This window comes from Oncorhynchus mykiss, chromosome 2 (genome assembly GCF_013265735.2).
Source record: "Oncorhynchus mykiss isolate Arlee chromosome 2, USDA_OmykA_1.1, whole genome shotgun sequence".
Classification (NCBI taxonomy): Eukaryota; Metazoa; Chordata; class Actinopteri; order Salmoniformes; family Salmonidae; genus Oncorhynchus; species Oncorhynchus mykiss.
The window spans coordinates 332,501-357,753 of NC_048566.1; the positions used below are offsets into that span (position 1 = coordinate 332,501).

Genomic DNA, 25,253 nt, shown 5'->3' on the forward strand with positions numbered 1-25,253 from the left:
ATCTGTTTTATACTGTAGAGGACTGGAGGGATGTAGAGCTCTGATATCATCTGTTTTATACTGTAGAGGACTGGAGGGATGTAGAGCTCTGATGTCATGTGTTATATACTGTAGAGGTCTGGAGGGATGTAGAGCTCTGATGTCATGTGTTATATACTGTAGAGGACTGGAGGGATGTACTCTGATGTCATCTGTTTTATACTGTAGAGGACTGGAGGGATGTAGAGCTCTGATGTCATGTGTTTTATACTGTAGAGGACTGGAGGGATGTAGAGCTCTGATGTCATCTGTTTTATACTGTAGAGGACTGGAGGGATGTAGAGCTCTGATATCATCTGTTTTATACTGTAGAGGACTGGAGGGATGTAGAGCTCTGATGTCATCTGTTTTATACTGTAGAGGACTGGAGGGATGTAGAGCTCTGATGTCATCTGTTTTATACTGTAGAGGTCTGGAGGGATGTAGAGCTCTGATGTCATCTGTTTTATACTGTAGAGGTCTGGAGGGATGTAGAGCTCTGATGTCATCTGTTTTATACTGTAGAGGACTGGAGGGATGTAGAGCTCTGATGTCATCTGTTTTATACTGTAGAGGACTGGAGGGATGTAGAGCTCTGATGTCATGTGTTTTATACTGTAGAGGACTGGAGGGATGTAGAGCTCTGATGTCATGTGTTATATACTGTAGAGGACTGGAGGGATGTACTCTGATGTCATCTGTTTTATACTGTAGAGGACTGGAGGGATGTACTCTGATGTCATCTGTTTTATACTGTAGAGGACTGGAGGGATGTAGAGCTCTGATATCATCTGTTTTATACTGTAGAGGACTGGAGGGATGTAGAGCTCTGATATCATCTGTTTTATACTGTAGAGGACTGGAGGGATGTAGAGCTCTGATATCATCTGTTTTATACTGTAGAGGACTGGAGGGATGTAGAGCTCTGATATCATCTGTTATATACTGTAGAGGACTGGAGGGATGTAGAGCTCTGATGTCATGTGTTATATACTGTAGAGGTCTGGAGGGATGTAGAGCTCTGATGTCATGTGTTATATACTGTAGAGGACTGGAGGGATGTACTCTGATGTCATCTGTTTTATACTGTAGAGGACTGGAGGGATGTAGAGCTCTGATGTCATGTGTTTTATACTGTAGAGGACTGGAGGGATGTAGAGCTCTGATGTCATCTGTTTTATACTGTAGAGGACTGGAGGGATGTAGAGCTCTGATATCATCTGTTTTATACTGTAGAGGACTGGAGGGATGTAGAGCTCTGATGTCATCTGTTTTATACTGTAGAGGACTGGAGGGATGTAGAGCTCTGATGTCATCTGTTTTATACTGTAGAGGTCTGGAGGGATGTAGAGCTCTGATGTCATCTGTTTTATACTGTAGAGGTCTGGAGGGATGTAGAGCTCTGATGTCATCTGTTTTATACTGTAGAGGACTGGAGGGATGTAGAGCTCTGATGTCATCTGTTTTATACTGTAGAGGACTGGAGGGATGTAGAGCTCTGATGTCATCTGTTTTATACTGTAGAGGACTGGAGGGATGTAGAGCTCTGATGTCATCTGTTTTATACTGTAGAGGACTGGAGGGATGTAGAGCTCTGATGTCATGTGTTTTATACTGTAGAGGACTGGAGGGATGTAGAGCTCTGATGTCATCTGTTTTATACTGTAGAGGACTGGAGGGATGTAGAGCTCTGATGTCATCTGTTTTATACTGTTGAGGACTGGAGAGATGTAGAGCTCTGATGTCATGTGTTTTATACTGTAGAGGACTGGAGGGATGTACTCTGATGTCATCTGTTTTATACTGTAGAGGACTGGAGGGATGTACTCTGATGTCATCTGTTTTATACTGTAGAGGACTGGAGGGATGTAGAGCTCTGATGTCATCTGTTTTATACTGTAGAGGACTGGAGGGATGTAGAGCTCTGATGTCATGTGTTTTATACTGTAGAGGACTGGAGGGATGTAGAGCTCTGATGTCATGTGTTTTATACTGTAGAGGACTGGAGGGATGTAGAGCTCTGATGTCATCTGTTTTATACTGTAGAGGACTGGAGGGATGTAGAGCTCTGATGTCATGTGTTTTATACTGTAGAGGACTGGAGGGATGTAGAGCTCTGATGTCATGTGTTTTATACTGTAGAGGACTGGAGGGATGTAGAGCTCTGATGTCATCTGTTTTATACTGTAGAGGACTGGAGGGATGTAGAGCTCTGATGTCATGTGTTTTATACTGTAGAGGACTGGAGGGATGTAGAGCTCTGATATCATCTGTTTTATACTGTAGAGGTCTGGAGGGATGTAGAGCTCTGATGTCATCTGTTTTATACTGTAGAGGACTGGAGGGATGTAGAGCTCTGGGCTGGCTGATGTCATCTGTTTTATACTGTAGAGGACTGGAGGGATGTAGAGCTCTGATGTCATCTGTTTTATACTGTAGAGGTCTGGAGGGATGTAGAGCTCTGATGTCATGTGTTTTATACTGTAGAGGACTGGAGGGATGTAGAGCTCTGATGTCATGTGTTTTATACTGTAGAGGACTGGAGGGATGTAGAGCTCTGGGCTGGCTGATGTCATCTGTTTTATACTGTAGAGGACTGGAGGGATGTAGAGCTCTGGGCCGGCTGATGTCATCTGTTTTATACTGTAGAGGACTGGAGGGATGTAGAGCTCTGATGTCATGTGTTTTATACTGTAGAGGACTGGAGGGATGTAGAGCTCTGATGTCATCTGTTTTATACTGTAGAGGACTGGAGGGATGTAGAGCTCTGATGTCATCTGTTTTATACTGTAGAGGACTGGAGGGATGTAGAGCTCTGATGTCATCTGTTTTATACTGTAGAGGACTGGAGGGATGTAGAGCTCTGATGTCATGTGTTTTATACTGTAGAGGACTGGAGGGATGTAGAGCTCTGATGTCATCTGTTTTATACTGTAGAGGACTGGAGGGATGTAGAGCTCTGATGTCATCTGTTTTATACTGTAGAGGACTGGAGGGATGTAGAGCTCTGATGTCATCTGTTTTATACTGTAGAGGACTGGAGGGATGTAGAGCTCTGATGTCATCTGTTTTATACTGTAGAGGACTGGAGGGATGTAGAGCTCTGATGTCATCTGTTTTATACTGTAGAGGACTGGAGGGATGTAGAGCTCTGATGTCATGTGTTTTATACTGTAGAGGACTGGAGGGATGTAGAGCTCTGATATCATCTGTTTTATACTGTAGAGGACTGGAGGGATGTAGAGCTCTGATGTCATCTGTTTTATACTGTAGAGGACTGGAGGGATGTAGAGCTCTGATGTCATCTGTTTTATACTGTAGAGGACTGGAGGGATGTAGAGCTCTGATGTCATCTGTTTTATACTGTAGAGGACTGGAGGGATGTAGAGCTCTGATGTCATCTGTTTTATACTGTAGAGGACTGGAGGGATGTAGAGCTCTGATGTCATGTGTTTTATACTGTAGAGGTCTGGAGGGATGTAGAGCTCTGATGTCATCTGTTTTATACTGTAGAGGACTGGAGGGATGTAGAGCTCTGATGTCATCTGTTTTATACTGTAGAGGACTGGAGGGATGTAGAGCTCTGATGTCATCTGTTTTATACTGTAGAGGACTGGAGGGATGTAGAGCTCTGGGTTGGCTGATGTCATCTGTTTTATACTATAGAGGACTGGAGGGATGTAGAGCTCTGGGTTGGCTGATATCATCTGTTTTATACTATAGAGGACTGGAAGGCCTGAATGGCCAAAGCAGATATATGTCCTGTCCAATTAAATGTCCTAATTAAATTAAAGGTTAAATAAAATAAGTATAAAAATATTTAAAAATGATGAGATCTAAACCACGAAAAATTATTGGAGGCAATTGGTGTGTGAAGCATTTCTGGTCAGGATAGATGGATAGATGGATGGATGGGTGGATGGATGGATAGATGGATGGATGGGTGGATGGATGGATAGATGGATGGATGGATGGATGGATGGATGGATGGATGGATGGATGGGTGGGCGGGTGGATGTACAACGGCCATAAGAACCGATGATTGGGTAGAGGGGTGGATGGATGGGATGGAGGAATTAATTAATTAAAGAAAGAAAGAAAGAATGAACTGCTTACGGTTTCAAACCGACAAATCAGACTTATACCTGCACACAAACCATGATACCTGTACCTTCCTCTCCTCTCCTCTCCTCTCCTCTCCTCTCCTCTCCTCTCCTCTCCTCTCCTCTCCTCTCCTCTCCTCTCCTCTCCTCTCCTCTCCTCTTCCCTTTCTCCTCTCCTCTCCTCTCCATTCTCTTCCCTTCCATCTCTTCTCTTTCCCTGTGTATCAGGTTCCAGACGGAGCTCAGCTATGACTTCCTGGAGTTGCATGATGGTCCCAACCTGCTCTCGCCTCTGATTGGCTCGTTCAACGGGACCCAGGTCCCACAGTTCCTGTTCAGCAGTAGTAACTTCATCTACCTCCTCTTCACCACCGACAACAGCAGATCCAACAGCGGCTTCAAGATCTTCTACGAGAGTGAGATAATAACAAGATGGTTTTTTTTTGTGGCCGGTGTTCTGACAAACACATATATGGTACAAGTCTCCCATTGATATCAATTAATGAAAATAAGTTGAGACAACAACAAGCTCTATTTCCAAACCCATTATCTTGAGTTTTATTGAAGTTCAATGAATGATTTATGTGAAAGTCTGAGTTGTGGACGTACAGTCTTGTCTCAACTCTTAATGAGACCCTATGAGACTGTTCTGGATTCCTTCTTATCAAGCAGCAAACATACACACAGCTCTGATCAGTAAGATTAGTGCCACGACGGGCCCTACTTATGATGTGCAATAGGTAGCCTGAGTTATATCTGTGTCGTAGAGTGTAGAATAAACTGATTTCCCGACTTCCTGTAGAATAAACTGATTTCCCAACTTCCTGTAGAATAAACTGATTTCCTGACTTCCTGTAGAATAAACTGATTTCCCAACTTCCTGTAGAATAAACTGATTTCCCAACTTCCTGTAGAATATACTGATTTCCTGACTTCCTGTAGAATAAACTGATTTCCCAACTTCCTGTAGAATAAACTGATTTCCCAACTTCCTATAGAATATACTGATTTCCCAACTTCCTGTAGAATAAACTGATTTCCCAACTTCCTGTAGAATATACTGATTTCCCAACTTCCTGTAGAATAAACTGACTTCCCAACTTCCTGTAGAATAAACTGACTTCCTGACTTCCTGTAGAATAAACTGACTTCCTGACTTCCTGTATTTCCTCTGGAAAGCATTTCAGCTGCTAAAATGAAGAGAATGAGTGACATTTTCTCCACCATAAAATGATTTGTGGGACCCCGTAGTTAGCTCGATACACTGCTATTGTAACGTGTACGCTAATAAACGAGAAGCGAGGGAGTGAATTTAATAAATAAACTAACTAGGAACAAAACAAGAAACACGAGCAGCGTGAGGACGTTCGACAGAATCAATAACGCCCGAGGAAAGAACCAAAGGGAGTGACAGATATCAGGGGATGGTAATCAGGAATGCGATGAGTCCAGGTGAGTCTCATGAGGCGCAGGTGCGCATAACGATGGTGACAGGTGTGCGTAGTAATGAGAAAACTGTCGATAACGAGCGCCAGAGAGGGGCAGCAGGAGTAGACGTGACAGCCGTTGCTTCTTTCTGTACGGAACATTTATGGGAATTTATTAATCCTGTCCCAAACTGGAACTATTGTAGGATTCTATGAATATGTAAATTAGGGCTGTCAAATGATTAAAATAATGAATCACAATTAAATCGCATGATTTTCTGTAGTTAATCGTGATTAATTAAAAAAAAATGAAATTGTTGAAATGTTGACTCTAATTCAAGATGTTTACAGTTATACTTCTATTTATCTACTGACTCAGAGTCAGATGAGGCTCTTTATCTACTGACCCAGAGTCAGATGAGGCTCTTTATCTACTGACCCAGAGTCAGATGAGGTCCTTTATCTACTGACCCAGAGTCAGATGAGGCCCTTTATCTACTGACCCAGAGTCAGATGAGGCTCTTTATCTACTGACCCAGAGTCAGATGAGGCTCTTTATCTACTGACCCAGAGTCAGATGAGGTCCTTTATCTACTGACCCAGAGTCAGATGAGGCCCTTTATCTACTGACCCAGAGTCAGATGAGGCTCTTTATCTACTGACCCAGAGTCAGATGAGGTCCTTTATCTACTGACCCAGAGTCAGGTGAAGCCCTTTATCTACTGACCCAGAGTCAGATGAGGCTCTTTATCTACTGACCCAGAGTCAGGTGAAGCCCTTTATCTACTGACCCAGAGTCAGATGAGGCTCTTTATCTACTGACCCAGAGTCAGATGAGGTCCTTTATCTACTGACCCAGAGTCAGATGAGGTCCTTTAGCTACTGACCCAGAGTCAGATGAGGCCCTTTATCTACTGACCCAGAGTCAGATGAGGTCCTTTACTACTGACCCAGAGTCAGATGAAGCCCTTTATCTACTGACCCAGAGTCAGATGAAGCCCTTTATCTACTGACCCAGAGTCAGATGAAGCCCTTTATCTACTGACCCAGAGTCAGATGAAGCCCTTTATCTACTGAGCCAGAGTCAGATGAGGCCCTTTATCTACTGACCCAGAGTCAAATGAGGCCCTTTATCTACTGACCCAGAGTCAGATGAGGCCCTTTATCTACTGACCCAGAGTCAAATGAGGCCCTTTATCTACTGACCCAGAGTCAGATGAGGCCCTTTATCTACTGACCCAGAGTCAGATGAGGTAGGGAGAGTTTGGGGTAGTGGATGTGTTATGTGGAAGGAGGGTGGTTGGGATATGGTAACATTTTTGTACTTACATTGATGTGCATTTTCTTAAACTTATAACTTGTGAAAATAATATATAAAAAAACAAACAAACATTTTTAACTGCACTGCCCCTAAATCTTTTGACCTGAGAACTACAACAAAGACAATAGCTAAATGGAATGGAAGTTGTGTTCTGATTAAAATCAATGTGGGAAACCAGAGTGTGCAATCTAAACATTCTCATTTGATTAGTTAGTTAGCTAGCTAGCTAACATTAGCATAACTAGCTAGCTAGCTAACATTAGCATAAATAGCTAGCTAACATTAGCATAAATAGCTAGCTAGCTAACATTAGCATAAATAGCTAGCTAGCTAACATTAGCATACATAGCTAGCTAGCTAACATTAGGATAAATAGATAGCTAGCTAACATTAGCATAAATAGCTAGCTAACATTAGCATAAATGGCTAGCTACTTCAGTGCAAATTCTTTTTTTTTTGTTGCTGTAATCTAAAGAAATGCCTGGAAATGTGTTTATAGTTTAACTTTCTGTAAGTTTTCCTTAAAACTGCCAACTGAGCTGCCCACTGAGCTAATACCAAGAGCACAGCAGAGCAAAGAGCATGTTGTGTGTTGCGCTCAAAACGGTCCGTGAGGAAACAAATACCTTTGCTAAAGTTAAAGCGTTATTAACACATGAACCTGGACAGGCCCTAAAGTATAAATAATCATTCATTTTTTAACCTTGGCTCCTACCAGTTGTGACGTTGGACACATCATCATGCATGGACCCTGGGATCCCGGTGAACGGCGTGCGGTACGGCCATGACCTGGCCATCGGGTCCACGGTGTCGTTCCAGTGCGACCAGGGATACCGGCTCAGTCATGAGGAACCGCTGGTCTGTGGGAAGAACCACTGGTGGAGTCATCCTCTGCCCACATGTGACGGTATGTTAGCCTCTATAACAGGGGGATTTACAATCTGACCCCTACAAGGTCCGGACGACTGCTGCTTTTCTGTTATACCTAATCATTAATATCACCCACCTGGTGTCCCAGGTCTAAATCAGGCCCTGATTAGAGGGGAATCACCCCACCTGGTGTTCCAGGTCTAAATCAGGCCCTGATTAGAGGGGAATCACCCCACCTGGTGTTCCAGGTCTAAATCAGGCCCTGATTAGAGGGGAATCACCCCACCTGGTGTTCCAGGTCTAAATCAGGCCCTGATTAGAGGGGAATCACCCCACCTGGTGTTCCAGGTCTAAATCAGGCCCTGATTTAGCCAACACCTGCTCTAGCCAACACCTGCTCTAGCCAACACCTGCTCTAGCCAACACCTGCTCTAGCCAACTTTGTCAGAATGGTTAGCCGAATAACAGACAAATCTTTGAACAGGGTTCATATAATAGTATTCATACGGTTCAACCAACTCGTTCGTACCTTTTCACATGTGATGGTATATAACTAAAGAGAAAATAATATTTTTGTTGTCATCCCACTCCTTACATATTTGTGTTTATTGTATAGGATAGAGAAAATTAAGATAGTGTGCTGAAATAGCAGTGGGCTGTATTGGTACACAGCAGTTCAACTGGTAGACCACACTAGCAGTGGTCTGTATTGGTACACAGCACTTCAACTGGTAGACCACACTAGCAGTGGTCTGTATTGGTACACAGCACTTCAACTGGTAGATCACACTAGCAGTGGTCTGTTTTGGTACCAGTTCAACTGGTAGACCACACTAGCAGTGGTCTGTATTGGTACCAGTTCAACTGGGAGACCACACTAGCAGTGGTCTGTATTGGTACCAGTTCAACTGGTAGACCACACTAGCAGTGGTCTGTATTGGTACACAGCACTTCAACTGGTAGATCACACTAGCAGTGGTCTGTTTTGGTACCAGTTCAACTGGTAGACCACACTAGCAGTGGTCTGTATTGGTACCAGTTCAACTGGGAGACCACACTAGCAGTGGTCTGTATTGGTACCAGTTCAACTGGTAGACCACACTAGCAGTGGTCTGTATTGTTACCAGTTCAACTGGTAGACCACACTAGCAGTGGTCTGTATTGTTACCAGTTCAACTGGTAGACCACACTAGCAGTGGTCTGTTTTGGTACCAGTTCAACTGGTAGACCACACTAGCAGTGGTCTGTATTGGTACCAGTTCAACTGGTAGACCAGCCTGTCATCTCAATGAAGCTAGCCCGGTCTCATCTGGATGTGTCATCTCAATGAAGCTAGCCTGGTCCCATCTGGATGTGTCATCTCAATGAAGCTAGCCTGGTCTCATCTGGATGTGTCATCTCAATGAAGCTAGCCCGGTCTCATCTGGATGTGTCATCTTAATGAAGCTAGCCTGGTCTCATTTGGATGTGTCATCTCAGTGAAGCTAGCCTGGTCTCATCTGGATGTGTCATCTCAATGAAGCTAGCCTGGTCCCATCTGGATGTGTCATCTCAGTGAAGCTAGCCTGGTCCCATCTGGATGTGTCATCTCAGTGAAGCTAGCCTGGTCTCATTTGGATGTGTCATCTCAGTGAAGCTAGCCTGGTCCCATCTGGATGTGTCATCTCAATGAAGCTAGCCTGGTCCCATCTGGATGTGTCATCTCAGTGAAGCTAGCCTGGTCTCATTTGGATGTGTCATCTCAGTGAAGCTAGCCTGGTCCCATCTGGATGTGTCATCTCAATGAAGCTAGCCTGGTCTTATCTGGATGTGTCATCTCAGTGAAGCTAGCCCGGTCTCATCTGGACGTGTCACCTCAGTGAAGCTAGCCCGATCTCATCCTGATGTGCTCCAGCCAACTCCTCTCTGCTGTGTTTGTTCCTTTGAATGCCAAACACGTAACCTTCTCTCCAGCACGGCACGACAACCATATTCAGACCAATGTGCTGCACATACAGATCTGGGCGCAGGGTTTAAGGGTATTTATACGGTTCATCCAACACCTACTGGGCAGGGATTCAATTTTAATGTCACACCCTAGCAGTATTCCCGATGATGCTATACTTGTGTCCTTGAATTAATAAACAATCACTTTTGTTCCCGAAATGCACCATGGAACGTTTTAAATATTTCAGTGGAGTATTCGGTAGATCGTCCCAGTCACCACACCTGTACAGGGACGATGTACTGGAGAGAGGAGATTGGCAGGAGTCATAGGGCTTTGATATACTAACACACGTTATACTGTATTATCTATAAGGCCCACTACACTTTACATCAAATTAATACATGATATAGAGACAGAGTCTTCCTGCCACTCACCTCCCTACTGGGACAATATAATAGACATGGTTAGATAGTAGAGTCTTCCTGTCACTCACCTCCCTACTGGGACAATATAATAGACATGGTTAGATAGTAGAGTCTTCCTGTCACTCACCTCCCTACTGGGACAATATAATAGACATGGTTAGATAGTAGAGTCTTCCTGTCACTCACCTCCCTACTGGGACAATATAATAGACATGGTTAGATAGTAGAGTCTTCTAATCACTCACCTCTCTACTGGGACAATATAATAGACATGGTTAGATAGTAGAGTCTTCCTGTCACTCACCTCTCTACTGGGACAATATAATAGACATGGTTAGATAGTAGAGTCTTCCTGTCACTCACCTCCCTACTGGGACAATATAATAGACATGGTTAGTTAGTAGAGTCTTCCTGTCTCTCACCTCTCTACTGGGACAATATAATAGACATGGTTAGATAGTAGAGTCTTCCTGTCTCTCACCTCCCTACTGGGACAATATAATAGACATGGTTAGATAGTAGAGTCTTCCTGTCACTCACCTCTCTACTGGGACAATATAATAGACATGGTTAGTTAGTAGAGTCTTCCTGTCTCTCACCTCCCTACTGGGACAATATAATAGACATGGTTAGATAGTAGAGTCTTCCTGTCACTCACCTCTCTACTGGGACAATATAATAGGCATGGTTAGATAGTAGAGTCTTCTAATCACTCACCTCCCTACTGGGACAATATAATAGACATGGTTAGATAGTAGAGTCTTCCTGTCACTCACCTCCCTACTGGGACAATATAATAGACATGGTTAGTTAGTAGAGTCTTCCTGTCACTCACCTCTCTACTGGGACAATATAATAGACATGGTTAGATAGTAGAGTCTTCCTGTCTCTCACCTCCCTACTGGGACAATATAATAGACATGGTTAGACAGTAGAGTCTTCCTGTCACTCACCTCTCTACTGGGACAATATAATAGACATGGTTAGATAGTAGAGTCTTCCTGTCACTCACCTCCCTACTGGGACAATATAATAGACATGGTTAGATAGTAGAGTCTTCCTGTCACTCACCTCTCTACTGGGACAATATAATAGACATGGTTAGATAGTAGAGTCTTCCTGTCACTCACCTCTCTACTGGGACAATATAATAGACATGGTTAGTTAGTAGAGTCTTCCTGTCTCTCACCTCTCTACTGGGACAATATAATAGACATGGTTAGATAGTAGAGTCTTCCTGTCTCTCACCTCCCTACTGGGACAATATAATAGACATGGTTAGATAGTAGAGTCTTCTAATCACTCACCTCTCTACTGGGACAATATTATAGACATGGTTAGATAGTAGAGTCTTCCTGTCACTCACCTCCCTACTGGGACAATATAATAGACAGAGTTAGTTAGTAGAGTCTTCCTGTCACTCACCTCTCTACTGGGACAATATAATAGACATGGTTAGATAGTAGAGTCTTCCTGTCACTCACCTCTCTACTGGGACAATATAATAGACATGGTTAGATAGTAGAGTCTTCCTGTCACTCACCTCTCTACTGGGACAATATAATAGACATGGTTAGATAGTAGAGTCTTCCTGCCACTCACCTCCCTACTGGGACAATATAATAGACATGGTTAGATAGTAGAGTCTTCCTGTCACTCACCTCTCTACTGGGACAATATTATAGACATGGTTAGTTAGTAGAATCTTCCTGTCACTCACCTCCCTACTGGGACAATATAATAGACATGGTTAGATAGTAGAGTCTTCTAATCACTCACCTCCCTACTGGGACAATATAATAGACATGGTTAGATAGTAGAGTCTTCCTGTCACTCACCTCTCTACTGGGACAATATAATAGACATGGTTAGATAGTAGAGTCTTCCTGTCACTCACCTCCCTACTGGGACAATATAATAGACATGGTTAGATAGTAGAGTCTTCTAATCACTCACCTCTCTACTGGGACAATATAATAGACATGGTTAGTTAGTAGAGTCTTCCTGTCTCTCACCTCCCTACTGGGACAATATAATAGACATGGTTAGATAGTAGAGTCTTCCTGTCACTCACCTCTCTACTGGGACAATATAATAGACATGGTTAGATAGTAGAGTCTTCCTGTCACTCACCTCCCTACTGGGACAATATAATAGACATGGTTAGATAGTAGAGTCTTCCTGTCACTCACCTCCCTACTGGGACAATATAATAGACATGGTTAGATAGTAGAGTCTTCCTGTCACTCACCTCCCTACTGGGACAATATAATAGACATGTTTAGATAGTAGAGTCTTCCTGTCACTCACCTCTCTACTGGGACAATATAATAGACATGGTTAGATAGTAGAGTCTTCCTGTCTCTCACCTCCCTACTGGGACAATATAATAGACATGGTTAGATAGTAGAGTCTTCCTGTCACTCACCTCCCTACTGGGACAATATAATAGACATGGTTAGATAGTAGAGTCTTCCTGTCACTCACCTCCCTACTGGGACAATATAATAGACATGGTTAGATAGTAGAGTCTTCCTGTCACTCACCTCCCTACTGGGACAATATAATAGACAGAGTTAGTTAGTAGAGTCTTCTAATCACTCACCTCTCTACTGGGACAATATAATAGACATGGTTAGATAGTAGAGTCTTCCTGTCACTCACCTCCCTACTGGGACAATATAATAGACAGAGTTAGTTAGTAGAGTCTTCTAATCACTCACCTCTCTACTGGGACAATATAATAGACATGGTTAGATAGTAGAGTCTTCCTGTCACTCACCTCTCTACTGGGACAATATAATAGACATGGTTAGATAGTAGAGTCTTCTCGTCACTCACCTCTCTACTGGGACAATATAATAGACATGGTTAGATAGTAGAGTCTTCTCGTCACTCACCTCTCTACTGGGACAATATAATAGACAGAGTTAGTTAGTAGAGTCTTCTCGTCACTCACCTCTCTACTGGGACAATATAATAGACATGGTTAGATAGTAGAGTCTTCCTGTCACTCACCTCTCTACTGGGACAATATAATAGACATGGTTAGATAGTAGAGTCTTCCTGTCACTCACCTCTCTACTGGGACAATATTATAGACATGGTTAGTTAGTAGAGTCTTCCTGTCACTCACCTCTCTACTGGGACAATATTATAGACATGGTTAGTTAGTAGAGTTTAGAGGTTAGGATGGTAGGGGTTAAGGGGTTAGGAGGATGGTAGGGTGTTAGATTGGTTGTTACTGAGGGTGAACACATGGAGACAGTAGGGTAGATGTTGTTAGTGAGGGTGAACACATGGAGACATTAGGGTAGAAGTTAGGGAGACAGTAGGGTAGATGTTGCTACTGAGGGTGAACACATGGAGACAGTAGGGTAGATGTTGTTACTGAGGGTGAACACATGGAGACAGTAGGGTAGATGTTGCTACTGAGGGTGAACACATGGAGACAGTAGGGTAGATGTTGTTACTGAGGTTGAACACATGGAGACAGTAGGGTAGATGTTGCTACTGAGGCTGAACACATGGAGACCGTAGGGTGGATGTTAGGGAGACAGTAGGGTAGATGTTGCTACTGAGGGTGAACACACGGAGACAGTAGGGTAGATGTTGTTACTGACGGTGGACACATGGAGACAGTAGGGTAGATGTTGTTACTGAGGATGAACACATGGAGACAGTAAGGTAGATGTTGTTACTGAGGGTAAACACACGGAGACAGTAGGGTAGATGTTAGGGAGACAGTAGGGTAGATGTTGTTACTGAGGGTGAACACATGGAGACAGTAGTGTAGATGTTAGGGAGACAGTAGGGTAGATGTTATGGAGACAGTAGGGTAGATGTTGCTACTGAGGGTGAACACATGGATACAGTAGGGTAGATGTTAGGGAGACAGTAGGGTAGATGTTAGGGAGACAGTAGGGTAGATGTTGTTACTGAGGGTGAACACATGGAGACAGTAGTGTAGATGTTAGGGAGACAGTAGGGTAGATGTTATGGAGACAGTAGGGTAGATGTTGCTACTGAGGGTGAACACATGGAGACAGTAGTGTAGATGTTAGGTAGACAGTAGGGTAGATGTTGTTACTGAGGGTGGACACACCGAGACAGTAGGGTAGATGTTGCTACTGAGGGTGAACACACGGAGACAGTAGGGTAGATGTTAGGGAGACAGTAGGGTAGATGTTGCTACTGAGGGTGAACACACGGAGACAGTAGGGTAGATGTTAGGGAGACAGTAGGGTAGATGTTGTTACTGAGGGTGAACACACGGAGACAGTAGGGTAGATGTTAGGGAGTCGGTAGGGTAGATGTTAGGGAGACAGTAGGGTAGATGTTGTTACTGAGGGTGAACACACGGAGACAGTAGGGTAGATGTTGTTTCTTAGGGTGGACACAGGGAGACAGTAGGGTAGATGTTAGGGAGACAGTAGGGTAGATGTTAGGGAGACAGTAGGGTAGATGTTGCTACTGAGGATGGACACATGGAGACAGCAGGGTAGATGTTGCTACTGAGGATGGACACATGGAGACAGCAGGGTAGATGTTGCTACTGAGGATGGACACATGGAGACAGCAGGGTCGATTTTGTTACTGAGGGTAAACACATGGAGACATTTGGGTAGATGTTACTGAGGGTGAACACAGGGAGACAGTAGTGTAGATGTTAGGGAGACAGTAGGGTAGATGTTAGGGAGACAGTAGAGTAGATGTTGTTACTGAGGGTGAACACATGGAGACAGTAGTGTAGATGTTAGGGAGACAGTAGGGTAGATGTTAGGGAGACAGTAGGGTAGATGTTGTTACTGAGGGTGGACACATGGAGACAGTAGGGTAGATGTTAGGGAGAAAGTAGGGTAGATGTTGCTACTGAGGGTGGACACAGGGAGGCAGTAGGGTAGATGTTAGGGAGACAGTAGGATAGATGTTGCTACTGAGGGTGGACACAGGGAGACAGTAGGGTAGATGTTAGGGAGACGGTAGGGTAGATGTTGTTACTGAGGGTGGACACAGGAGACAGTAGGGTAGATGTTGTTACTGAGGGTGGACACAGGGAGGCAGTAGGGTAGATGTTAGGGAGACAGTAGGGTAGATGTTGCTACTGAGGGTGAACACAGGGAGACAGTAGGGTAGATGTTGTTACTGATGGTGGACACAGGAGACAGTAGGGTAGATGTTGTTACTGAGGGTGGACACAGGGAGACAGTAGGGTAGATGTTAGGGAGACAGTAGGGTAGATGTTGTTACTGAGGGTGGACACAGGGAGACAGTAGGGTAGATGTTAGGGAGACAGTAGGGTAGATGTTGCTACTGAGGGTGGACACAGGGAGACAGTAGGGTAGATGTTGCTACTGAGGGTGTACACAGGGAGACAGTAGGGTAGATGTTAGGGAGACAGTAGGGTAGATGTTGCTACTGAGGGTGGACTCAGGGAGACAGTAGGGTAAATGTTAGGGAGGCAGTAGGGTAGATGTTTTTACTGAGGGTGAACACATAGACTCCACTGGTACACTAGTATATCTAATTTCCCTCTACAGCTTCACATCAAGGCGTCCAATACAGAACTCCTGTCTGAGACCAGGTGTGCCAGACTCAAACCCACAAGCCTTGCCAACTAACGCTAGGCTCATGTCTTAGTAATGACTTCATGTAAGTGTGGCTCATTAATTAAACATTTGATATGATTTTGGGAGGTAGGGTTTGATTTCTGTGTGGTTTGCCTAGAGAGATTCGGGTGTATGGCAAATGGCACCCTTATTCCCTTCCCTATAGTGCACTACTTCTGACCAGGACCCATAAAGGGTAGTGCACTTACCATTAGGGATCGAGCTGAGGCCTCTAAGGGTAGTGACTGCAGCTGTACAGCTCCAGGCATCATTATCATCCTCCAAAAAAAAAAACCTGCCTGGCATTCATTGACATTCATTACTTAGAAAACATGTCCTCCAGCCACCAAGTTCAACTTCAAATATTTGTCTGCCAGATTATGTGTTTCTGGGGGGCCTCTGCATAGCGCCAGCAGCCGGGCCGGGTTTACAAGAACAAAAAAACAAAAAAAAACAGATTTTATTATTTTTTTTTTTTAAATGTTTAAATTGTGATATTTGCCAAGTATTGTCCTTTAAAGAACACATGACCTTTTACAATGATAACAATACAATACCAGCCAGTAGAGAGCTGGTGGCTGGTGAACAACGGCTAATTCATGTGGATAAACTTTCAACAGGCTCTTGACATTAACACTGTGGCCCAGTCGACATTGAGAGGGGACTTTACCTCATTAACTTTGCTGTGGAGAAGATAAAGATCATATTGATGATGTCACTGAGGAAGACATTGCACAGGATCATATTGATGATGTCACTAAGGAAGACATTGCACAGGATCATATTGATGATGTCACTAAGGAAGACATTGCACAGGATCATTTTGATGATGTCACTAAGGAAGACATTGCACAGGATCATATTGATGATGTCACTAAGGAAGACATTGCACAGGATCATATTGATGATGTCACTAAGGAAGACATTGCACAGGATCATATTGATGATGTCACTAAGGAAGACATTGCACAGGATCATATTGATGATGTCACTAAGGAAGACATGCAAAATGTGTAGCTCATTTTGTAGAGCATGTTGCTCACAACACCAAGGGTTGCGGGTTTGATTCCTGTTGACTAACCAAACAAAAGTGGGTTTGATCCCTGTTGACCAACCATACAAAAGTGGGTTTGATTCCTGTTGACCAACCATACAAAAGTGGGTTTGATTCCTGTTGACCAACCATACAAAAGTGGGTTTGATTCCTGTTGACCAACCATACAAAAGTGGGATTGATTCCTGTTGACCAACCATACAAAAGTGGGTTTGATTCCTGTTGACCAGCCATACAAAAGTGGGTTTGATTCCTGTTGACCAACCATACAAAAAAAATGTTGGATAAAAGTGTTCGCTAAATTACATGTATCTTAGATGATGTATGCCAATAGTGGAGCGTGAGGAGGATCATAGCATTAAGTTGATTAGTATTATCATCAGCATTGTGTATTAGCATCAGGCTAGCATTAGCATAGTGTATTAGCATCAGGCTAGCAATAACATTGTGTATTAGCACCAGGCTAGCACTAGCATAGTGTATTAGCATCAGGCTAGCAATAACATTGTGCATTAGCACCAGGCTAGCACTAGCATAGTGTATTAGCATCAGGCTAGCAATAACATTGTGTATTAGCACCAGGCTAGCACTAGCATAGTGTATTAGCATCAGGCTAGCAATAACATTGTGCAATAGCACCAGGCTAGCATTAGCATTGTGTATTAGCATCAGGCTAGCAATAACATTGTGTATTAGCATCAGGAAAAGCATTACCATCGACTATTAGCATAATTGTCTCTCGTCTCCAGCATCGTGCGGTGGGGACGTGAGAGGACCTGGTGGTATCATTCTGTCTCCTGGATATCCAGAACTCTACCCCAACTCTCTAAACTGCACCTGGACGGTGGAGGTCGGACATGGGAAAGGTTGGAGAGTACAGAATATGCGGTCCTTTTACTCAAAGCCCTTTTTTTTATACAAATGGACCTACAGAACTATGAGAAGTGTGACAGTGTCACGTGTATGTCTCTGATAAAACTTACTTTTTTATTTATTTAACTAGGCAAGTCAGTTAACAACAAATTCTTATTTACAAGTGACGGCCTAGGAACAGTGGGTTAACTGCTGTGTTCAGGGGAAGAACGACTGATTTTTTTTACCTTATCAGCTCTGGGATTTGATCTAGCAACCATACGGTTACTGGCCCAACGCTCTAAGCACTAGGCTACCCTGCCTAAATCTGTTGTATCAGATTTCACCATTCAAAGAGCTTTAAAAGTCCTCTTTCATTACTCAAGAAATCCCAGTTGTAACATTTGAGCTAATACCCATAATCCCCCCAAAAATCTGATGATGTGATTTTTCTTCTTCTCTCCATTCTGCTCTGTTCAGGGGTCCAGTTCATGTTCCATTCCTTCCACTTGGAAGATCACCATGACTACCTCCTGATCACCGAGAACGGCAGCTTCGTCCTGCCTTTAGCTCGCCTCACCGGCTCCGAGCGCCCGGCGCCCGTCAACGCAGGCCTCTACGGGAACTACAAGGCTCAGCTTCGCTTCATCTCTGACTTCTCTATTTCCTTTCAAGGATTCAACATATCTTTCTCAGGTAACAGAGGAGAGAGATATAGGGGGAGGGGAGGGAGGGAGGGAAAGAGAGGGAAAGAGAGGGAGATGAGAGGGAGGGAGGGATGAAGGGAAAGAGAGGGAGAGAGAGAGACAGAGAGATAGAGGGAGAGAGAGAGAGAGAGAGAGAGATTGGGGGAAGGGAGAGAGACAGAGAGAGAGAGAGAGAGATTGGGGGAAGGGAGAGGGAGAGGGAGGGAGAGAGAGAGAGAGAGAGAGAGAGAGAGAGAGAGAGAGAGAGAGAGAGAGAGAGAGAGAGATTGGGGGAAGGGAGAGAGAGAGAGAGAGAGAGATTGGGGGAAGGGAGAGAGAGAGAGAGAGAGAGAGAGAGAGAGAGAGAGAGAGAGAGAGAGAGAGAGAGAGATTGAGAGAGAGAGAGAGAGAGAGAGAGAGAGAGAGAGAGAGAGAGAGAGAGAGAGAGAAAGAGAGAGAGATTGGGGGAAGGGAGAGAGAGAGAGAGAGATTGGGGGAAGGGAGAGAGAGAGAGAGAGAGAGAGAGAGAGAGAGAGAGAGAGAGAGAGATTGAGAGAGAGAGAGAGAGAGAGATTGGGTGAAGGGAGAGAGACAGAGAGAGCGATTGAGAGTTCCTACATTCATTCAGTGATGAGATCAAACGCGTTAAGATCTTGGTAAAGCACACAGAGTAACATGTACTATAAGGAGAGCCATTTATCAGTGAGTGCTGGAGCAGGCTTAAGGGTGGACTGAAGCTCTGAGACTGATGATTCAGGATGGATCAATATTGTAAACCAAGGTCAAGTACAAGGAGACTTTCAGAGATGGTCTGCATCCCAAATGGCACCTTGTTCCATATGTGGTCCACTACATTAGACCAGGGTCAATAGGGGAAGTGGTCCACTACATTAGACCAGGGTCAATAGGGCATGTGGTCCACTACATTAGACCAGGGTCAATAGGGGATGTGGTCCACTACATTAGACCAGGGTCAATAGGGGATGTGGTCCACTACATTAGACCAGGGTCAATAGGGGAAGTGGTCCAATACATTAGACCAGGGTCAATAGGGGAAGTGGTCCACTACATTAGACCAGGGTCAATAGGGGATGTGGTCCACTACATTAGACCAGGGTCAATAGGGGATGTGGTCCACTACATTAGACCAGGGTCAATAGGGGAAGTGGTCCACTACATTAGACCAGGGTCAATAGGGGATGTGGTCCACTACATTAGACCAGGGTCAATAGGGGATGTGGTCCACCACGTAGCCATTGGACACACACTTATTGAATCAACGTTGTTTCCACATCATTTCAATGAAATTGAGTTGAACCAACGTGGACTAGATGTTGAATTGTTGTCTGTGCCCAGTGGGTAGGGAACAAGGTGTAGTTTGGGATGCACCCATCAAGAAGGCTGTCCAGGTGAACATCCTGAGGAGAGGACTTACCGTCCCCTATTCCCTATGTAGTTCACTACCTCACGGCCCATAGGGCTCTGCTCAAAAGTAGTGCACTATATAGGGAATAGTGGGGGCATTTTGAATGCACCCATCAAGCAGGCTGTCCTGGGAAATATCCCGAGGAGAGGACTGTAGTCTGTCTGTTGGTATGTCAGAGTTAATGGGACTAACTTCTCTCCTATCAGAGTTAATGGGACTAACTTCTGTCCTATCAGAGTTAATGGGACTAACTTCTGTTCTATCAGAGTTAATGGGACTAACTTCTGTTCTATCAGAGTTAATGGGACTAACTTCTGTCCTATCAGAGTTAATGGGACTAACTTCTGTCCTATCAGAGTTAATGGGACTAACTTCTGTCCTATCAGAGTTAATGGGACTAACTTCTGTCCTATCAGAGTTAATGGGACTAACTTCTGTCCTATCAGAGTTAATGGGACTAACTTCTGTCCTATCAGAGTTAATGGGACTAACTTCTTTCCTATCAGAGTTAATGGGACTAACTTCTGTCCTATCAGAGTTAATGGGACTAACTTCTGTCCTGTCAGAGTTAATGGGACTAACTTCTATCAGAGTTAATGGGACTAACTTCTGTTATATCAGAGTTAATGGGACTAACTTCTGTCCTATCAGAGTTAATGTGACTAACTTCTGTTATTAACTCTGATAGGACAGAAGATAGTCCCATTAACTCTGATAGAGCAGAAGTTAGTCCCATTAACTCTGATAGAGCAGAAGTTAGTCCCATTAACTTCTGTCCTATCAGAGTTAATGGGACTAACTTCTGTCCTGTCAGAGTTAATGGGACTAACTTCTGTCCTATCAGAGTTAATGGGACTAACTTCTGTCCTATCAGAGTTAATTGGACTAACTTCTGTCCTATCAGAGTTAATGGGACTAATTTCTGTCCTATCAGAGTTAATGGGACTAACTTCTGTCCTATCAGAGTTAATGGGACTAACTTCTGTCCTATCAGAGTTAATTGGACTAACTTCTGTCCTATCAGAGTTAATGGGACTAACTTCTGTCCTATCAGAGTCAATGGGACTAATTTCTGTCCTTTCAGAGTTAATGGGACTAACTTCTGTTATATCAGAGTTAATGGGACTAATTTCTGTCCTATCAGAGTTAATGGGACTAATTTCTGTCCTATCAGAGTTAATGGGACTAGGGAGATACAGACTAGAAAGATAGCGATAAAGAGATACAGACTAGAGAAATTGAGACTAGAGTGATAGAGACCTGAGAGATATAGATATACAGGCCGAGGGATGCAGACTAGAGAGATAGCGAGATACAGACTAGAGAGATAGAGAGTTACAGACTGGAGAGATAGAGAGTAGAGAGATACAGACTAGAGAGATAGAGATAGAGAGATACAGACTAGATGTTACTAACTTCTTCTCTATCAGAGTTAATGAGACTTCTGCTATTGAAACAGCCTGGCTAAATGTTTGCCTCCTGCTCATCAGAGGGAAGCGTAACCTGGTGCAGCAACTCATGACTATTCATGGTCTTCCCCAAGAGTCTGTTCTGTGTGCATACTGTAATTATCATCTATAGATTGTCCTGCTTATAATTCTACACACTACCTTTTGTTAACCTTTGATTAGATTGACTGGTTGGGTAATGTAGCGACCAGCGTCAGAGCTTTTTTTTTTTTTTCAGCAGAGTTGAACGAGTGATGTCCTTACGGGTTCCTCTTTCCTTTCCTTTCCTTTCCCTTCCTTTCCTTTCCTTTCCTTTCCTTCCTTTCCTTTCATTTCCTTTCCTTTCCTTTCCTTTCCTTTCCTTTCCTTTCCTTCCTTTCCTTTCATTTCCTTTCCTTTCCTTTCCTTTCCTTTCCTTTCCTTTCCTTCCTTTCCTTTCCTTTCCTTTCCTTCCTTTCCTTTCCTTTCCTTCCTTTCCTTTCATTTCCTTCCTTTCCTTTCCTTTCCTTTCCTGTCCTTTCCTTTCCTTTCCTTCCCTTCCTTTCCTTTCATTTCCTTCCCTTTCCTTCCCTTTCCTCCCCTCTCCTTTCCTTTCCTTTCCTCCCCTCTCCTTTCCTTTCCTTTCCTTTCCTTCCCCTCCTTTCCTTTCCCTTCCTTTCCTTTCCTTTCCTTTCCTTTCCTTCCCTTCCTTTCCTTTCCTTTCCTTTCCTTTCCTTTCCCTTCCCTTCCTTTCCTTTCCTTTCCTTTCCTTTCCTTTCCTTTCCCTTCCTTTCCTTTCCTTTCCTTCCTTTCCTTTCCTTTCCTTTCCTTCCTTCCTTTCCTTTCCTTTCCTTTCCTTCCTTTCCTTTCCTTTCCTTCCTTTCCTTTCCTTTCCTGTCCCTTCCTTTCCTTTCCTTCCCTTCCTTCCCTTTCCTTCCCTTTCCTCCCCTCTCCTTTCCTTTCCTTTCCTCCCCTCTCCTTTCCTTTCCTTTCCTTTCCTTCCCCTCCTTTCCTTTCCCTTCCATTCCTTTCCTTTCCTTTCCTTTCCTTTCCCTTCCTTTCCTTTCCTTTCCTTTCCTTTCCTTTCCTTTCCTTTCCTTCCCTTCCCTTCCCTTCCCTTCCTTTCCTTTCCTTTCCTTTCCTTTCCTTTCCCTTCCTTTCCTTTCCTTTCCCTTCCTTTCCTTTCCTTTCCTTTCCTTTCCTTTCCCCTACTTTCCTTTCCTTTCCTTTCCTTTCCTTTCCTTCCCTTCCCTTTCCTTTCCTTTCCTTTCCTTCCCTTCCTTTCCTTCCCTTCCTTTCCTTCCCTTTCCTTTCCTTTCCTTCCCTTCCTTTCTTTCCCTTCCTTTCCTTTCCGTTCCTTTCCTTCCCTTCCTTTCCTTCCCTTCCTTTCCTTTCCTTTCCTTCCCTTCATTTCCTTCCCTTCCTTTCCTTTCCTTTCCTTTCCCTTCCTTCCCTTCCCTTCCCTTCCCTTCCCTTCCCTTCCCTTCCCTTCCCTTTCCTTTCCTTTCCTTCCCTTCCCTTCCCTTCCCTTCCTTTCCTTTCCTTTCCTTTCCTTTCACCACGTGGTTCCCTTGTTAGTACTCCACATTGACTTCCCCTCTTTCTTAATTCGTCTTTCCCTGGCTTCCTCTCTCCTCGGGACTCCCAGAACTGCATTGTGAGGAGAAGATCCATAGTCCCTCACCTCAGATATTTCTTCTCCAAGGTGTTTTGAGAAGGAATGCAAGGAGAGAGGACGTAATAAATCCAGGGGAAAGATGACTTTTGGAATGCAAGGAGAGAGGACGTAATAAATCCAGGGAAAAGATGACTTTTGGAAAGACCCTGTGTTGTTTTTTTTTTCTTCCCTTTTCAGAGTATAATCTGGAGCCGTGTGAGGACCCCGGGACCCCCAGGTTTGGCTGGCACACGGGCATCAGCTTTGGCATCGGGGACTCGCTGGTTTTCTCCTGCAATACCGGCTATCGCCTAAAGGGGGCGAGGGAGATCTGGTGCCTGGGAGGTGGTCGCCGCATGTGGAGTGCCCCTCTGCCAAGGTGTGTGGGTACGTGGTCAGCTGATTTCATTTGCTTATTGGCTCTGTGTGGACTGTGCAAAGGACAATGTATTAGACAGGTATCTACTGAGAGCGGAGAAGGCGGACAACAGGAGGGAAGATACTGTATTCTGTATACGGCTCTAGGTATACGGTCTCAGACAGGATCCTGCTTCAGTCTCTCTAGTCTCTAGGTATACGGTCTCAGACAGGATCCTGCTTCAGTCTCTAGGTATACGCTCTCAGACAGGGATCCTGCTTCAGTCTCTAGGTATACGGTCTCAGACAGGGATCCTGCTTCAGTCTCTCTAGTCTCTAGGTATACGGTCTCAGACAGGGATCCTGCTTCAGTCTCTAGGTATACGCTCTCAGACAGGGATCCTGCTTCAGTCTCTAGGTATACGGTCTCAAACAGGGATCCTGCTTCAGTCTCTCTAGTCTCTAGGTATACGGTCTCAGACAGGGATCCTGCTTCAGTCTCTCTAGTCTCTAGGTATACGGTCTCAGACAGGATCCTGCTTCAGTCTCTCTAGTCTCTAGGTATACAGTCTCCGACAGGGATCCTGCTTCAGTCGCTCTAGTCTCTAGGTATAGGGTCTCAGACAGGGATCCTGCTTCAGTCTCTCTAGTCTCTAGGTATACGGTCTCCGACAGGGATCCTGCTTCAGTCTCTAGGTATACGGTCTCAGACAGGGATCCTGCTTCAGTCTCTCTAGTCTCTAGGTATACGGTCTCAGACAGGGTCCTCGATCCTGCTTCAGTCTCTCTAGTATCTAGGTACACGGTCTCAGACAGGATCCTGCTTCAGTCTCTCTAGTCTCTAGGTATACAGTCTCAGACAGGGATCCTGCTTCAGTCTCTCTAGTCTCTAGGTATACGGTCTCAGACAGGATCCTGCTTCAGTCTCTAGGTATAGCGTCTCAAACAGGATCCTGCTTCAGTCTCTCTAGTCTCTAGGTATACGGTCTCAGACAGGATCCTGCTTCAGTCTCTAGGTATACGGTCTCAGACAGGATCCTGCTTCAGTCTCTCTAGTCTCTAGGTATACGGTCTCAGACAGGATCCTGCTTCAGTCTCTAGGTATACAGTCTCAGACAGGATCCTGCTTCAGTCTCTCTAGTCTCTAGGTATACGGTCTCAGACAGGGATCCTGCTTCAGTCTCTAGGTATTTGGTCTCAGACAGGGTACTAGATCCTGCTTCAGTCTCGCTAGTCTCTAGGTATACGGTCTCAGACAGGGATCCTGCTTCAGTCTCTCTAGTCTCTAGGTATACGGTCTCAGACAGGGATCCTGCTTCAGTCTCTCTAGTCTCTAGGTATACGTTCTCAGACAGGGTCCTCAATCCTGCTTCAGTCTCTCTAGTCTCTAGGTATACGGTCTCAGATAGGGTCCTTGATCCTGCTTCAGTCTCTCTAGTCTCTAGGTATACGGTCTCAGACAGGGATCCTGCTTCAGTCTCTAGGTATACGGTCTCAGACAGGGTCCTCGATCCTGCTTCAGTCTCTCTAGTCTCTAGGTATACGGTCTCAGACAGGGATCCTGCTTCAGTCTCTCTAGTCTCTAGGTATACGGTCTCAGACAGGGATCCTGCTTCAGTCTCTCTAGTCTCTAGGTATACAGTCTCAGACAGGATCCTAGATCCCACTTCAGTCTCTCTAGTCTCTAGGTATACGGTCTCAGATAGGGTCCTTGATCCTGCTTCAGTCTCTCTAGTCTCTAGGTATACGGTCTCAGACAGGGTCCTCGATCCTGCTTCAGTCTCTCTAGTCTCTAGGTATACGGTCTCAGACAGGGTCCTCAATCCTGCTTCAGTCTCTCTAGTCTCTAGGTATACGGTCTCAGGCAGGGATCCTGCTTCAGTCTCTCTAGTCTCTAGGTATACGGTCTCAGACAGGGATCCTGCTTCAGTCTCTCTAGTCTCTAGGTATACGGTCTCAGACAGGGTCCTAGATCCCGCTTCAGTCTCTCTAGTCCTGCTTCAGTCTCTCTAGTCTCTAGGTATACAGTCTCAGACAGGGTCCTAGATCCTGCTTCAGTCTCTCTAGTCTCTAGGTATACGGTCTCAGACAAGG

The 25,253-nt window shown here is 44.5% G+C and overlaps 1 protein-coding gene across 1 annotated transcript in view; it reads left to right on the forward strand.

Moving 5' to 3' along the window:
- The window catches only part of LOC110512917 (CUB and sushi domain-containing protein 3), a 523,013-nt gene that overhangs the window by 183,319 nt on the left and 314,441 nt on the right, over positions 1-25,253 (forward strand). Inside the window, exons 18-22 of the mRNA XM_036934833.1 lie at positions 4,350-4,537; positions 7,588-7,776; positions 17,504-17,620; positions 18,087-18,302; positions 23,001-23,189. Coding sequence (XP_036790728.1) covers positions 4,350-4,537; positions 7,588-7,776; positions 17,504-17,620; positions 18,087-18,302; positions 23,001-23,189 — 899 coding nt within the window. The remainder of the gene's footprint in view (positions 1-4,349; positions 4,538-7,587; positions 7,777-17,503; positions 17,621-18,086; positions 18,303-23,000; positions 23,190-25,253) is intronic.